Below are 13,751 nucleotides of genomic sequence, written 5' to 3' on the forward strand. Positions count from 1 at the left end.
AAAAGGTACCTTGGGGGTGCCTGGGTGGCTCAGTCAGTTAGGCCTCCAACTCTTGATTTCAGCTCAGGTCATGATCTCATGGTTTGTGAGTTAGCCTTGCATGGGGCTCTGTGCTGATAGCACGGAGCCTGCTTGGGATTCTCTGGCTCCCTCTCTCTCTGCCCCTTCCCTGATCTTGCGCTCTCTCTCAAAAATAAAATAAACAAACATTAAAAGAAAAAAAAGAAAAGAAAAAGGTACCTTGTTATTCACTTTTTTTTAATCCTTTACTTAAGATATGGATGAGTGCAAAGAACCAGATGTCTGTAAACATGGGCAGTGCATCAATACCGATGGCTCCTATCGCTGCGAGTGTCCCTTTGGTTACATCCTGGAAGGGAATGAATGTGTAGGTGAGTAATAAATCGGTTTCTTCCATAAGGATTTTACAAATTAGAAATTACGCCAGTTAGCATTCCTGCTAGGAAGAATAAGTACCAAGATTGGGACAGAAATAGGTTTTGTCCATTCATTCATGCAGCATTCATCTAGCAATACTAGCTGAGTACCCCATGTGTCCAGCACTGTGCTAGGCTCTATGGCTACAGCAGTGACCCAAGCCAACATGGTCCTTCCTTATAGTCTAATGGGGAAGACACTGGACACATCTGAAGAGATAGTTGGAAAGGAAAACATTATAACGTATTCTTTTAATTTAAAAAAGATTGTTGATGATCATAATTGTATTCTCTCAATATGTAAAATACAAAATTTATCCAGATTTTATTACATTTAGTAACGTGAAAGGCTATGTACACAGCGTAAACTCCTCTTGTTTTTACTCTATTAATAAAATTTCAGAGAATGGCTCCTATGTCTGACCTTTGAGCTCTTAATCCATACCAACTCAAAATTGAATCCAAGTATGATGTCTAGGTCTCTAAAAAATCCAAAGCAGTTCAATTTAATCTGAATTAATAACAGCATAAATGCTGAATGTTTGTGTACATTAGAAAGCGTTCTTTCCATACAAGAATCAGGGCATGAGGACTTCCCCCAAAGCTGTGGCCTCGGAAGCGTAAACAAGTTCCTTAGTCTTCCTAGGCCTTAGAATGTAATGTTATGCAGATAGACTAACTTATTTCCATTTACCCTGCAGCTCTAAAAATCTATGATACTGTGATTTTTATTCACTTGAAAGAGATGTAATATTCTGGACAGTGAAATGCAATTTCATAGCAGAACAAAAGCAAAGTTGTCAATGTTTTCTCTTTGGAATCTTCAGTTAGTGCTTCTCTGTGCGTGACAGATGAGCCTGCTCACCCAGGTCTCTCTACCACACCTTCTTGCCTTTGCTTTTTGACTCAGAACCCAACATGAAATGTAACCCTGATGGCAGTCCATTACTATTCCGTGTCCTAGATAGCTAAAATAACAATGTTATTTCTCAACAAGTTCCCTTTCCCAGAGGAAGACATTCTCCTCAAGAGATGTTTCAGAAGAACAGCCAGTATTGTAGGTGGATGGGTTGGGAAGCATATATATTTTTTAGAGCTCCTTGGTAAGACTTGTTCTCTCTCCACAGTTGTTTACAGAGATCATACCCTAAACATATTTCTTTGTAGCTTTTCTTCTGCCTAACGTAAACCATCTGGTTTCAACAGAATCAACAAAAAATCTGTGTGAATCTTGATTTTATCCAGTGTATTAATTTTGCTTAACCTCTGGTCTCTTGCTTTGTGTAAGCGTAGTCTTCTATTTTATATCTGGCAAAACTCCATCATGTTTAAGGCTTCTTAGAGAATGATGTAATGTAAGGCCAAACTGGAGATATATTTCTAGGTTTATTTAAGTGAAAACTTTTGACTTGTGAGAGAAGCCTTGTTTTAACTCTTTGAGCATCTATTCCCAGTAGGTTTACCTCTTCATGATACAGGAAGCTGGAGAAGCTCACAGAGAAAAGCACTATGAGGGCTGAAAGCCCAGATACTGTCACTGTTAGTGCCACTGTTACTTAGCAGGTGAAATTTCACAGCTATAAATCTGAGGAGATAAGACATGTGCACTCCTTTCTTGCAAAGACAGAATGAGAATAAAACAAGATGCTACAGATCAAAGTACTCTGATGGGGTGAAACGTATCATTTGAGTCCAAGCCCATTTTTTTCTTCACTTGTCATATTTTGAATACACTCTTGGTCACTTGCAGATACTGATGAATGTTCTGTGGGAAATCCCTGTGGAAATGGCACCTGCAAGAATGTGATTGGTGGTTTTGAATGCACCTGTGAGGAGGGATTTGAGCCTGGTCCAATGATGACTTGCGAAGGTAAACCTCTTTGCAGAATAGTTGGTTACATCTTCTGATCATGGAGACGATAGCTGGCTGATTATGGTCCTTGATATTAAATCCCACCCAGGGTGTGCAGAATAAAGAACATCTGGCATGATGGGCCAAACCGTCACTTCTCCTGAAAAAGGTGGAGGTGGTTCTTGGCACCAGTTATGCTGCCTATCATGCAGAGCTCCTGTTGGTGTCTCCCCACTGCTAGTATTTGGATATGACTCCTGTCTTGTTTGCTACCTTCTATTTTCCATTTTCCCCTTCCTTTTTTTTCCTTTATCTCCCATGCTCCCTTTCTTTTTTCTTTTTTCCTTTCTACTCATATCTGCACACTGACATAGCCACCAACATCCTGTGGCCATCTGGGGGCAATCACAGCACAAGAAGTTGCCGATACCCTGTAAGCATCTTCCAGTGTCTAGTAGGATAGATGCATAGAGAGAAGGGAAAGAGAGGGAGTGTCTAGCACAGAGGGTCTCAAAGGGTGATCCCTGGATCAGCCACATCAGCATCACCTGGGAACTTGTCAGAAATACAGTTTTTCAGGCCTCCTCCCAGACCTCTTGAATCAGAAACTTGAAGAGTGAAGCCTCGCAGCCTTCCAGGTAATTTCTGATACACTCTCAAGTCAAGAACCATTGGTCACAGAAGTGAATGAAGGTGAAGGTAGACAATAAAAATGGTATGAAAGTGAGCTCTTCATCAGAGATATGACCTGTCAATACCACTGTCATAGTTGTTGGTGAATCTTTTTTTTTTTTTTTTTTTTTTTAATTTTTTTTTCAACATTTATTTATTTTTGGGACAGAGAGAGAGCATGAACGGGGGGGGGGGGGCAGAGAGAGAGGGAGACACAGAATCGGAAGCAGGCTCCAGGCTCTGAGCCATCAGCCCAGAGCCCGACGCGGGGCTCGAACTCATGGACCGCGAGATCGTGACCTGGCTGAAGTCGGACGCTTAACCGACTGCGCCACCCAGGCACCCCTATAGTTGTTGGTGAATCTTTAAAGGCTATGACTAAATATGATCTGGGGTCTCACTGATGTTCTCAGTAGCATTAGACTTAGAAAGAAACATGATAATCAAGATGGTCTGTTTTGACCTGCTTTTGCAAAACACATTCTGATGGTTCCAAACAATGAAATCTGTAAAAACCACTTTTATCTGTTAATAGTAAAGCCTATTTAAGGCTGCCACAGCCATCAGTGTAAACTTAGCATCTCCATAAGTGTAAAATTATTCAGAACACCATTTGCTTGGGCACAAGAATCACTGTTATTTCACAGGAGCCTCTTTTATATGGGGAAGGGGAGGTGGTTGATGATATTGGATGGGTCTGCTTTTGTTCTGACTGCAGTTGACTTGACAGCTGTTTTCACTGAATGGAGTAAAGCTGATCCCCATCCTATGTGACTTTAGGGAATGGCAAATGGTCAACTTAAGGCTTCAAAACCAGCATTTCAGAAAAGCTCCCTCTATGTATAATTTCTTAATCTAAATAACACTGGTAATTATACCAGGACAATAAGCCTGAACTGGGACTGTGCTAGGAGCACTAGGATACATGATCACTCTGCCTATACCAATTATAAAATAACCAACTCATTTTATGATTCTCTGAAAACCAAAGATTGCTTGGTGCATCCATGTTGATGACAATGCAACATTTCAACTTTTGATAAAAATAGATTTTGTTTTTTTGGTTGATGCCACTGACCCATTATTTTCATGCTACCTTCTGCTGCAGATATAAATGAGTGTGCCCAGAATCCTCTCCTCTGTGCTTTCCGGTGTGTAAACACTTATGGATCATATGAATGCAAATGTCCTGCTGGATATGTTCTTAGAGAAGACAGAAGGATGTGCAAAGGTAAGACATCCACATTAAAGGTCATCTAAGCTGAGGGGGTCTAACTCTTATCTATAAGGAAAATGTCTCTCCAAAGCTTCTATTGGTAGAGGAAGACTTTGAATCAGGAAACCCTCCTGTAGTCCATGGACAATATGGGGGTCGTCATCACCTCCTTTCCTCCCAAACTGTAGTTTCAAGCATCATCAAGCTGAATCAAGGTCCACCCTGCAGATCTTTTTGAGTTCACTATGCATTGCATGCCTATGACATGATAGACACTCTGTAGGATGCAAAGATATAAAGAAAAAAAAGACATTTACTCACAATCAAGAAGCTCAGCATGAAGAGGTTGAGACAGAGATATAAATAGTTGTATTATGGTGTGATAAGTGAGAACTGAGAACACGAAGGAGTATGATAATATTAATTAAATAATTTTTAAAAGTCCCCATCACTAAGGGATGGCATATTCCAAGGATGGGGATAGCATATGGAATCTACTTTAGCTAAAGATTTCCATGAATAATGCTCACTGAACCCATGTAGTTACTAGGGCACTGGAGTAGGCTCTGCAATACGAAGTTGGGTAAATCATGGGGCTCCCTGAAGAGCACTGATTTTCTCCTTCAAAGTCTTAAGTGAGAAGATCCTTGTTCCCTTCAGATGGGTTAAATAGGATTTTTTCTTGAAGATGAAGAGATTTCCTAACAAAAAGCTCTACATCACATTCAGGATAAGTCCAAATTTCTCAGCTCAGACCACATAAAGGAAGATAAAGAGAGGGAAATGCAAGAGGACAATAAGGAATGAGGAAGACCCCTCCACACCAGGAAAAAGGAAATGAAGGAGGGAAGAACCAGTAGAGAATATGATTTTTGTGAATGCTTGTCTTTTCCTCAAAGTGTAAAAACCAAAGCTTTAATTATACAATGTCTCTTCTAATATTACATCACACTAATTAATATTACATAAAAATATATATTATGCTTTCAGTATAGTTATCATACAATGGAAGCTTTGGCTTCTTAAAACATATTGTAATTATAATGATGTTGTTATAGCCGTCATTCTATCGTGAAAGATTTAGAGAAGACCTTTTTGAGTTGAATTCATCAAAAAGAATTAGCCATGCTTCCTGCCTTTGAAGAAGTTATCCATTAGGGAATAATTTCTTCATCAAGTTCAAAGGTGGTTAGAAGACTCCTTTCCAATCTTAGGGGGCCAGCACCCACAGTACAAAAGGAAGTAGGTTAACACTGAAGTAGCGTGAATGAAACCTGAGACCATCTCATGCTTAAAAGGCAAGAAGTTAATGAAGCTTATTTTATAATTTGCGGTTGTACGTTCTTTCCAGATGAGGATGAATGTGAGGAGGGAAAACATGACTGTGTTGAGAAGCAAATGGAGTGCAAGAACCTCATCGGCACATACATCTGCATCTGCGGGCCTGGGTACCAGAGGAGGCCTGACGGAGAGGGCTGCATAGGTAAGGGAGTCACTGCCAAAGGAGCTTTGCAGGAGTCAGAAATGACAGAGGACAGAAGGGACTTGGGGTCTGAGTCCCTGTGGGCAATGTGTTCTTCATGGCCAGACCCATCTTGCCTCTCTTACCTTGTGTCATGATTTTCCTTGGAGATCCCCTTGGCTCTCGATTATCAAGGGATTCCATGAGCACTGCCATTCTCACCCTCTGAGCTGGCCTTTGCCAACTTTCTCAGCTCATCTTGCTGCCATGATTTGGCACCAGGTGTTTCCTCTAATTCTTTGCTTTTTATTTTATTTATTTAATTTTTGAGAGAGAGAGAGAGAGAGAGAGAGTGCAAGAGCAGGGGAGAGGCCAAGGGAGAAAGAGAGAGAGATCTTAAGCAGGCTCCACACTCAGCTCAGAGCCTGACGCTGGACTCAATCCCATGACCCTGGGATCATGACCTGAGCCGTCAGACCTCTGGAATCATGACCTGAGATGTCAGATGCTCAAATTACTAAGCCACCCAGGTGCCCCTCCTTTACTTTTTATACTTTTTTTGTCGTTTTAGGGTCATTTGTCTTTACGACATTAGAATGTCTTTCTATTGATCCCACTTTGCTATTAGCATCCTGATGTTGAATTACAGATGCCAGGTCCCTCTGAACCAGGAATATCACTAAACCAGTGGGATCTTCCACCAGAGAATCTGTTCTTGTCTAGAGTGAGGTCCAGGCACTGGTATTTCTGAAAGTTTCCTAGGTGATTGTAATATGGATCCTGCATTGAAAACCACAGCTTCAGATCAGGGATTGGCAAACTACAGCTAGAGGGTCAAATCCAGCCTGCCAGCCTACCTCCTATTTTTGTAAATAAAGTCATATTGCAACATAGCTGTAACCATACATTTGTATATTATCCATGGCTGCTTTCATGCCACAAAGGCAAAGCAGAATAGAGTGAATGCAACAGAGACCATATGGCCTGCAAAACCTACAAGATTACTATGTATGATATAGTAATGCTAAGTATTACTATAACTTAGAGAAAAAGTTTCCGACCTCTGCTTTAGACCATCAATATAGGAGAAAATTATAAGAAAATTCCCATGTGTCCTTTTTAATTTTAATAATCAGTGACACCAGAACAATAAATTTTATGTTGTCAGTCAAGAAGCTCAAGAACCTCATTGTCCCCTTACCCTGTAAGGTACAGAATTAAACAATAATTGAAGAGCAGACTTTAAAGATTTTTTTTAATGTTTATTTCTGAGACAGAGAGAGAGCATGAGTCAGGGAGGGGTGGAGAGAGAGGGAGACACAGAATCAGAAGCAGGCTCCAGGCTCTGAGCTGTCAGCACAGAGCCTGATGCGGGGCTCGAACCCACAGACTGCGAGATCATGACCTGAGCTGAAGTCGTATGCTCAACCGACTGAGCCACCCAGGCGCCCCTGAAGAGCAGACTTTAAAAGCACAGAGAAAGTATTTGGGCTATGATCATGCACTAGATCTTCCAGGTTCAGTGGTTCACCTCATTTGCACATTGGAATCACTTAGAGAACTCAGCTCCCACCCCAGACATTCTGATTTAATTGGTCGGGGGGTGACGTGGGCATTGGGATTTTTAGCCTGTTTCAACACTACCCTAAATGTCACCTTTGAACTTCCTGCCTCTCATAATGAGATGCCTGCCTTGGGGGCTCAGAACTATTCTCCATGAGATGCACTTAAGCAAATCACTTTATGATTTTTCTAAAAAAATCATCAGATAATTCTAAGAATCTCTGGCTTGTTTTAATGCCTTTTTTTTTTTAACCTGGGAGCCTGGTTTATGATGTATTATTCCTCAATATTGTTGAAGTATTATAATAAACATAACCTATATTGAATTGGAAGATTATGTGTAGACAAGTCTGAGGTCAAAACTGACCCATTATAGACATTATTCTGAGGAAGTATTATATTTCTTCAGCATGTTGATCTTAAGTATTTATTTTTTTCCCTTCACTTGAAATCATCCTTTTTAGGGACAGATATGGACAGTTTTAAATTTTATTAAGTGAAATATGTGTGTTTACATAAAATGCTGTTACCTACCTTTAAGCACATCAAAATGCCATCAAGTATGGTTTTTAAAGGATGGAAGTAGACACACACATTGTGTATTTGCTCACATGTGCAAACTCCATTTCTAGAAGGTTACGTGAGAAACCAGCTGTAGCACTGGTCACCTCCCAGGAGGGGTGTTTGGTGGCTGAGGAATAAGGGAGGAAGGGGCACTTTTGCTCAATACTCTTTTGTACCTTTTGAATTGAGAGCCGTGTGACAAGGATATCTATTCACAAATTTCAAAAGAAAGAAAGAAAGAAAGAAAGGAAAGAAAGAAAGAAAGAAAGAATCTATCCCTGTACAAAGTAGTCAGGTGACTGCTCTTGTTTCTGATCTTTCGATCACACCACACAGATGAGAACGAGTGCCAGACCAAGCCGGGGATCTGTGAGAACGGGCGCTGCCTCAACACCCGGGGGAGCTACACTTGCGAGTGCAATGACGGGTTCACGGCCAGCCCTACTCAGGACGAGTGTCTTGGTGAGCACAAACAGGATGATTTCGTAACCCCGAACTTCATGCTGGGATGCTTGTCACCCACATCGCTTATTTGAAATAATAGAAATTGTTAACATTTGAGGCAGGTTCATATTTTGGAAATGACTTAATGACTGTGATTGTCCATGGGGCTTAGCACCACCCTGAAGCTAAATTCTTCCTTCACTAATTGTATCAATGAATCACTTGTTTGGAATTTCTTTCTCCACTGCCTTTTTAAGCCCTTGGTGCTCAGGGTCCGATTCCATGTGTTTTTCTGCCCCTGTCTCTGCAGCATGACTATCCCTCCATATTTCTGAGGGCATATAGAGATATAACCTTGTGCACGCTAATGCCTTCCTGCCCACTTACTGAATTTCTTGTCTTGTTTCCCTCAGATGTCATCCTTTCTCTCTTACTGCTGTTTCCAGCTTTCCTTTATTGCTTCTTCTCACCCAGGGTAAAGTGTTATATCCTTTTTGGGTTTTATGTTTGACCAAATTCTTAATACATTGTTATGCTCATAAAGCTCCATAAAAACCCTCTGTGCAATGTAACGTCCCTTCCAGACAACCGGGAAGGGTACTGCTTCACAGAAGTGCTCCAGAACATGTGTCAGATCGGCTCGAGCAACAGGAACCCTGTCACCAAGTCTGAATGCTGCTGTGATGGTGGGAGAGGCTGGGGCCCCCACTGTGAGATCTGCCCTTTCCAGGGTACTGTGGCCTTCAAAAAACTCTGCCCCCATGGCCGAGGATTTATGACCAATGGAGCAGGTACTTCACTTATTGTCCAAAAATACTTGCAGGGAATCTGTTTGTTTTCTGAAAAACAGTTGAGAATATGGAATCTACAGTATGGGCTTAGGCTGAGTTGCATGGTTTATACATCAACAAAAACCCTTTATTGTATCTTTGTACAATTATCTATTGTAATCTTTTAGACAGTCAAGGCCAGGCTGCTAAAGTGTCCTTGATCCATCTGATTAAGTTGTATGTGCTTGGGTCCCTGCCCCTGCAATACAAGGAGTCCTCAACTTTTAAACAGAGGTTTGTTGTAAGTCAGTTACTGGTTACTTGGAATGTAATTTTTTAGATAAACCTTGGACTAAACAATCACTAAATTCCTAGTCCACCCATATGTATTTGCACTCGTAAAATTGGCCAAAATATACTGCATGAAAGAAGTATAAACAATGCTGATATACTGGCAATTAAAACACAGTTGCCTCTGGAATAGCGCAAGCTATTCTCATGAAATAGAATGGAGAGAGACTCTTAGAGCTCCTTGGGAAGGTATTGGAAGTGAGCGGAGAAGAAGGAGAGTAAGCAGGATTTGTGTTGATGGTTGAAAGATGTGGCCAAAGGTGGAATAATAGAACTGGATGTGTGGAGGCACACAGCCGGATAGATTAGGCAGGGTAACCAAAAGCAATTTATGATTCTTCTGAGGATGTGAAAATGAGACAGTGGAGAAGATTCACTTCTTGAAACCAATCAGGGTAGGCACATTGCATTTCAGAGTAAACTTGAAAGAATTCGGAAAAATAACATCTGTTGCAATTTGGCAATTAAAGGCTAAAAACTCATTTAGTCTTGGCACCCCACCAATCACTAAGGAGACAGGTGGGTCACGATGTGGAAGGACAGCAGCTTTCACGCTCCACAGTACATGTTGACCAAGTCTTTCTCCCTGTGGTGGAGCTGGGATTAAGATCTCTGTTCCTTATCAGGCTGCAAAACCCAGCCCAGTGACCCACCCCAGAGCCTTAGTGCTTCCCTCACCAAGGGATGTTTGGTCCCATTTCCCCAATATTATGCAATGTGATATTTTGGGGGATTAACTGTAAATACAACAAAAAGAAAAGAACCTTCCTCCTTACTCTGGACAAGCAATATTAGAAAAAAATGGATTTTTTTTTTTTTTTTTTTTTGGTCAAAAGAATCTACTGCTATGATCCATTTATGGATCAAGCTTGCTTGATGGCATGAGATAGAGCAAGGAGCTAAATATGTCTGGATGAGATGGTTGTTCTATAGACCCAGAGGGGAAAACTGTAAATTTAGAAAACCAATTCTTTATTTTTGAGAGAGAAAGAGAGAGATCACGCACATGTGCAGGAGTGGGGAAGGGCAGACACAGAGGGAGACACAGAAGCTGAAGCAGGCTCCAGCTAACAGCATAGAGCCTGATGCGGGGCTCGAACCCATGAGCTGCAAGATCATGACCTAAGCCAAAGTCAGAAGCTTAACCAACCAAGCCACCCAGGCACCCCCCAATTCTTTTTAAAGCGTTCCCCTAGCCTGATTAGTTATTATACTCTCATCCAATGCAGTTATTCATTTGCCTTTTGTTATAGTTACCATTACGTATGAAATTCATGCTGTCATTTCTTTGGCTTAATTTCTTAGGTCTATAATACAGTAACAGTTTATTAATATTTACAGTGACATCACCTCTACATATTAATGTCCATTTTATAATGTCTTTCTTATTTTAACTTCTGACTGTTAAATTAACAGATATTGATGAATGCAAGGTTATTCATGATGTTTGCCGAAATGGGGAATGCATCAATGACAGAGGATCATATCATTGCATATGTAAAAATGGCTACACTACAGATATAACTGGAACTTCCTGCATAGGCAAGTGCTGTATTTTTGATGTTCAGATAATTATTCTGAGTGGAAATTATATATTATGGGAAAAAAATATAAATCCTCAAACTGAAACACTAAAAAGCCTATGTAATTTCATAGGAAAACATAAGACAATGATCAAAGACAACACAGAGTTTACCTTTTCTTTTCTCAAAGCTAAAATTCTCTGTTAGACCCTGTGGGTACTGACCATTATTTTAGGGTGGATGGTCACACTGTCTCTTTTTGATCATAGATCTGAATGAGTGTAACCAGGCCCCCAAACCCTGCAATTTTATCTGCAAAAATACAGAAGGGAGTTTCCAGTGTTCTTGCCCGAAAGGCTACATTCTGCAGGAGGATGGAAGGAGCTGCAAAGGTAAAGTAGAATTTGCCTGCACCCACTCACCTGCCTTCTGGGCATATGGTTGTATTCCTTGTGCATTTGAGGAATCCATAGGCAAGCTGAAAAATCCCCCCACTGGCAAGAGGTGCTTCCCTGGAGTTAGTTCCTCCGTGGGACCTCCCTGCCACCCACTCCTATGCTGGCTGGCTGGAGGTTGAGGCCAGGGAGATTGCTGGGGACCTCTGGCAATAGCCATCCTCACTGCCTGCCCCTTGGGCATCCATAGGAGTGGCCCATGAGGGTGTCGGAGACAGCAGAGCCAGCTCTGTAAGGCCCAGGTGGGGCAGATTCCTACTTGATTATTTCCTTTCTGCTTTCTGTTTATCATATTTAGACAGCCAATCTATCCAACAACTAGAGCCCAAGCCTCCAGCATTGTCCATCCTCAGATTAATCGGTGCCTAGAAGACATTGTGCCTACCTAAGTAAACACTTTGTCTAGGTTTTTGTTCTGCCAAATAGGGCCATTCCTGCCCTCCAAGAGCTTATCTAAGCCATAAATATCATAAAGAATTAAGAAACAGCAGAACTTTATGTGGAAATCCCTCCTCAACCAGAAGTTACCCTTTGGAAAATTTTGTTGGTGTAAATTTACTCCAAGAAACATCTTCCTCAACAATACGAACTTTACATATTGAGTGAATAACAGCACAAGTGAATCAGACTTAAGGGTAATTTTAAAAGGGAGGGATTTGGAACAGGAAAGGTAGACCAGATGGTAGAATAAGAGCTAGAGAGTTCTGCCACGAAACCTTGATGGAGCAAAAAGCAAACAAGGGAAGTTAAATGGTGGGGTGGAATGGAAGTGGAGAGCAAAGAGAATTAGGACCCTCAACCCCTTTCTTGTGTCTGCTTAGAGAGAATTAAGAGGCTTATAATATAGGATGACATAATGAACAATGCATGAGGTTTCCCTATGCAGCACAAATCCTATATAATCCTGTAATTTGGGGAGAGGAAGTTGAGAGACGTAGTGAAAAATTCTGACTCTCTTAATATAAGAGTTGTTTACAGCTTTGTTCTTCTCAAGCATAGAACTTCTCAATCTGTGGATCACAATGAGCTCTGGGCAAGGTAAGGCTAGAGCTCAGAGCAATAAACTTATTCATGGAAATAGAGAACCAAATTAAAGAGAAAACACCTCTCAGCGTGGATACTATCTGTACCAAGCAGAACAAATTTACAGCATTTTTCTAGCCTGTGGGAGCAGAAAATCCTTAAACATGTCTAAAAAGAGAAAAACTGGAAATTAAATGTACTGTAGTAACTGTGTTTTTTCACAATGTAAAAAAGCGCAAGTAACAGTTTCTTTGTGGTTTTAGGAGTGGGAAGAGCAGGGACATGATTTTTACAGATCCTTTTACAACATAAGTCCCTTTCTCCTATTGTTCTCATGAGGTCTAGATTCTTCCACATACTTGGCACATAGGACTAAAGATCAAACCGTGTGGTGCAGATACATGTACTACTGAAACTGACAGAAAAGAGCCTCAAAGGATAGCCCAGGGGAGATGTGGGACCAGCACTTCCCCCCGTGAGAGCTGGGTAGAATCCAGATAAGAGGAGAGAAGGGGAGCCAAGATGTGCTTGGAGGTGAGAACAGCAAGTGTTGCTGTTCTTAATATGTTGTAGTTAGAAAATAGTGTCAGAAATCACTGAGCTGTCTCCCTCACCTGTGTGCAGGTAAGCTTCAGCAAATGTGTGACAGTGCTCTAGCAAGGCTCGTTGAGTCATAGAAAGGGGAGGCCACCCTTCTGTCAGGAGGCGCAGAGCTGCTGATAATGTAGAAACCAGAAAAGCAGAAACAGCAAGCCCCACAGCTATGTAAAGAGCATGGGACTGGCTCCATTTTGAGAGAAGTCAGCACTGGGAGAAATATGGGGCTCGGGGGTTCTTTTGGTTTAAGTCCCCTCCAGATGTTACTCTAGACAGGAACTGGCACTTATCTTCAGCTGCAAGCACAGCTCTGTGTGCAGTGACCAAACAAGGTAGGAAGGTAGATTGGTTCCTGAATACACCATGATTTTTTTTATATTAATATTCAGCTAAAAGCTGGAACATAGTTTGTATCTCTTGATGTCTTTAAACAGCAGTGGAGTTGAGAATGAGCCTAGAAATTCCGGCAATGAGGAAAGAATCCTGGCCAAAGTGGAGGATTTTATTGAAATATGGAAAATAATGTTGCATAAATACTGTAGGCAGTTTTTAAATGTGCTATTGGCTTATCAGAGTGAGTTTTTCTTACCTTTGCTTCCTTCTTGCTTCTTGATTGCTCAATTTTGTTTTACCAAAGGAGAATCTCTAAAAAAAAAAAAAAGAAGTCAGTTTGGTTTGATTTGCTTTGGTTGAACACCTCATTTGAGCAGATTCAAAACAGCAAACAGAAAAGACCTAAGCAAACAAATTAATTTCCAGCCTCAACATTTCCTTTTGTAATTCAACTTGAATAGAACTTTTCAGCACTCTGGAAAATTTTGA

General features: G+C 41.1%; 1 protein-coding gene and 1 long non-coding RNA gene across 4 annotated transcripts in view; one reads left to right on the forward strand and one right to left on the reverse strand.

Annotated features, from left to right (window-relative positions):
- The window catches only part of FBN1 (fibrillin 1), a 234,540-nt gene that overhangs the window by 209,072 nt on the left and 11,717 nt on the right, over positions 1-13,751 (forward strand). For both annotated transcript variants that reach the window (XM_047862765.1, XM_047862766.1), the window contains 8 exons: positions 276-392; positions 2,188-2,307; positions 4,070-4,192; positions 5,529-5,660; positions 8,103-8,228; positions 8,795-9,001; positions 10,748-10,873; positions 11,124-11,246. In XM_047862765.1, coding sequence (XP_047718721.1) covers positions 276-392; positions 2,188-2,307; positions 4,070-4,192; positions 5,529-5,660; positions 8,103-8,228; positions 8,795-9,001; positions 10,748-10,873; positions 11,124-11,246 — 1,074 coding nt within the window. The remainder of the gene's footprint in view (positions 1-275; positions 393-2,187; positions 2,308-4,069; positions 4,193-5,528; positions 5,661-8,102; positions 8,229-8,794; positions 9,002-10,747; positions 10,874-11,123; positions 11,247-13,751) is intronic.
- Positions 241-13,751, reverse strand: part of LOC125167894 (uncharacterized) — a 60,820-nt gene continuing 47,309 nt past the window's right edge. For both annotated transcript variants that reach the window (XR_007152982.1, XR_007152981.1), the window contains exons 6-7: positions 13,519-13,574; positions 241-370 (exon numbers count right to left, since the gene is read on the reverse strand). This is a non-coding gene — a long non-coding RNA (uncharacterized LOC125167894). The remainder of the gene's footprint in view (positions 371-13,518; positions 13,575-13,751) is intronic.

Source organism: Prionailurus viverrinus, chromosome B3 (assembly GCF_022837055.1).
Source record: "Prionailurus viverrinus isolate Anna chromosome B3, UM_Priviv_1.0, whole genome shotgun sequence".
Taxonomy (NCBI): domain Eukaryota; kingdom Metazoa; phylum Chordata; class Mammalia; order Carnivora; family Felidae; genus Prionailurus; species Prionailurus viverrinus.